The sequence below is a fragment of the Haplochromis burtoni genome, unplaced genomic scaffold (genome assembly GCF_018398535.1).
Source record: "Haplochromis burtoni strain Fernald_Lab_line unplaced genomic scaffold, NCSU_Asbu1 Contig_3177, whole genome shotgun sequence".
NCBI lineage: Eukaryota > Metazoa > Chordata > Actinopteri > Cichliformes > Cichlidae > Haplochromis > Haplochromis burtoni.
The window spans coordinates 5,300-6,743 of NW_024585538.1; the positions used below are offsets into that span (position 1 = coordinate 5,300).

Below are 1,444 nucleotides of genomic sequence, written 5' to 3' on the forward strand. Positions count from 1 at the left end.
AATTTCAATACATTGCCAATAAATTTGAACATATGTTTCAAAATATACATTTTCCCCCATTTACTATTTAATCTTCTAAAACTGTCCATTAGTCAGATAATCAGTGGCCACACATGAACATGTTTTATATTCATCAATGTTCAGCAAGGAAAAAATGTGGTGGAAAAACACAACTTGGTCCAAACTGATTTAGGTCTTAAAATTATTCTGACAGAAGCTGACAGAAAGAATATCAAAGCAAACAAACTTTCTCATCCAACATGAACCACAGGGCTATTGCAGTAATTTAAGTGTGTGTTTCCCATGTTCATCACTCATCTCATTCTGATTTACCTCCACCCGGCAGTCTGATGACGATGTCCTCGTTCACACCAGAGAGCTGAAACACACATCTGTATCTGTCCCAGTCTTCAGGTTTCACTGATGAGACATCCAGGTCAACACTCATCTGGAAGGTCCCGTCATTGTTGGTGAGAATCTCTCCTTTGTTCACACCCTGATGAAGCTCCACTCCATCTCTTTTCCAGACCATCTCAGCTCTGTTAGGATAGAAACCTGTAGCGTGGCAGGTGACTGGAGAGGAGGAAGACTTCTGGAGGAGAGACACTGAGGGACGAACTGGAGAGATATTAAAATTATCATAAAGAGTGAGAAGGATTAGAAATGAGTATATCAGAGCTAAAACTGTGGAAGATGATCTGCTATGACGACCAGGAGCAACTTTAAAAGATGATTATGATTATTTTTATGATTATTATTATTGTTATTATTATTATTATTAATATTATTAAAACCATACCAATTTCTTTTGATGTGATGTAGTTTATTGAATTAAATTAAATTTTAAAAATGTGTCAAAATGTCACACGAAGTGCAATTATATTAACCCTTTCACACATAGGGGTCACTACAGTATTCAATTCACTATTCAAAGGCTGTTTTCTTGTATTTGTGTCAGTGTTGATGGTAAACTTGCACATAAACCACTACATTGGACACTGATGAGTCACTCCATAGGCAGGGTTATAGTTGTTATAGTTGTTACATATATTGTTATATTGATATAAAATATATTTTAAAATATATTTTTGTTATGTTAGTTTTTACACAATTATTCATTTGTCTAATTCATAAGTCAAAATGTTTGTTGTACAACTAAGTGGACATGTAAAAATACTCTTTGGAAATGAAAAGTATATGTTTAAAAAAATGAAGTTCAAAATTTTTTTTTCATGCCTTAAGATGAATAAAAATACTCTGAGGTAATAAACTGAGACATATAACTTTTGGTTAACAATCTAATTCTGGTCATAGATTTTACCTGTCCTCATCAGAGAGCTCCTCCCATAGTTCACATACTTCTTCAGCCACTCAGGACAAATCTGGGTGAGGTAGTTTTTCCTCTGTGTGATTGTAGCTTTGTTACTGTTCAACTTCATCTTTG

The 1,444-nt window shown here is 34.2% G+C and overlaps 1 protein-coding gene across 1 annotated transcript in view; it reads right to left on the reverse strand.

Moving 5' to 3' along the window:
- Positions 1-1,444, reverse strand: part of LOC102300724 (class I histocompatibility antigen, F10 alpha chain-like) — a 4,657-nt gene that overhangs the window by 1,980 nt on the left and 1,233 nt on the right. The window contains exon 2 of the mRNA XM_014331570.2: positions 334-618. Within this exon, the coding sequence (XP_014187056.2) occupies positions 334-618 (285 nt within the window). The remainder of the gene's footprint in view (positions 1-333; positions 619-1,444) is intronic.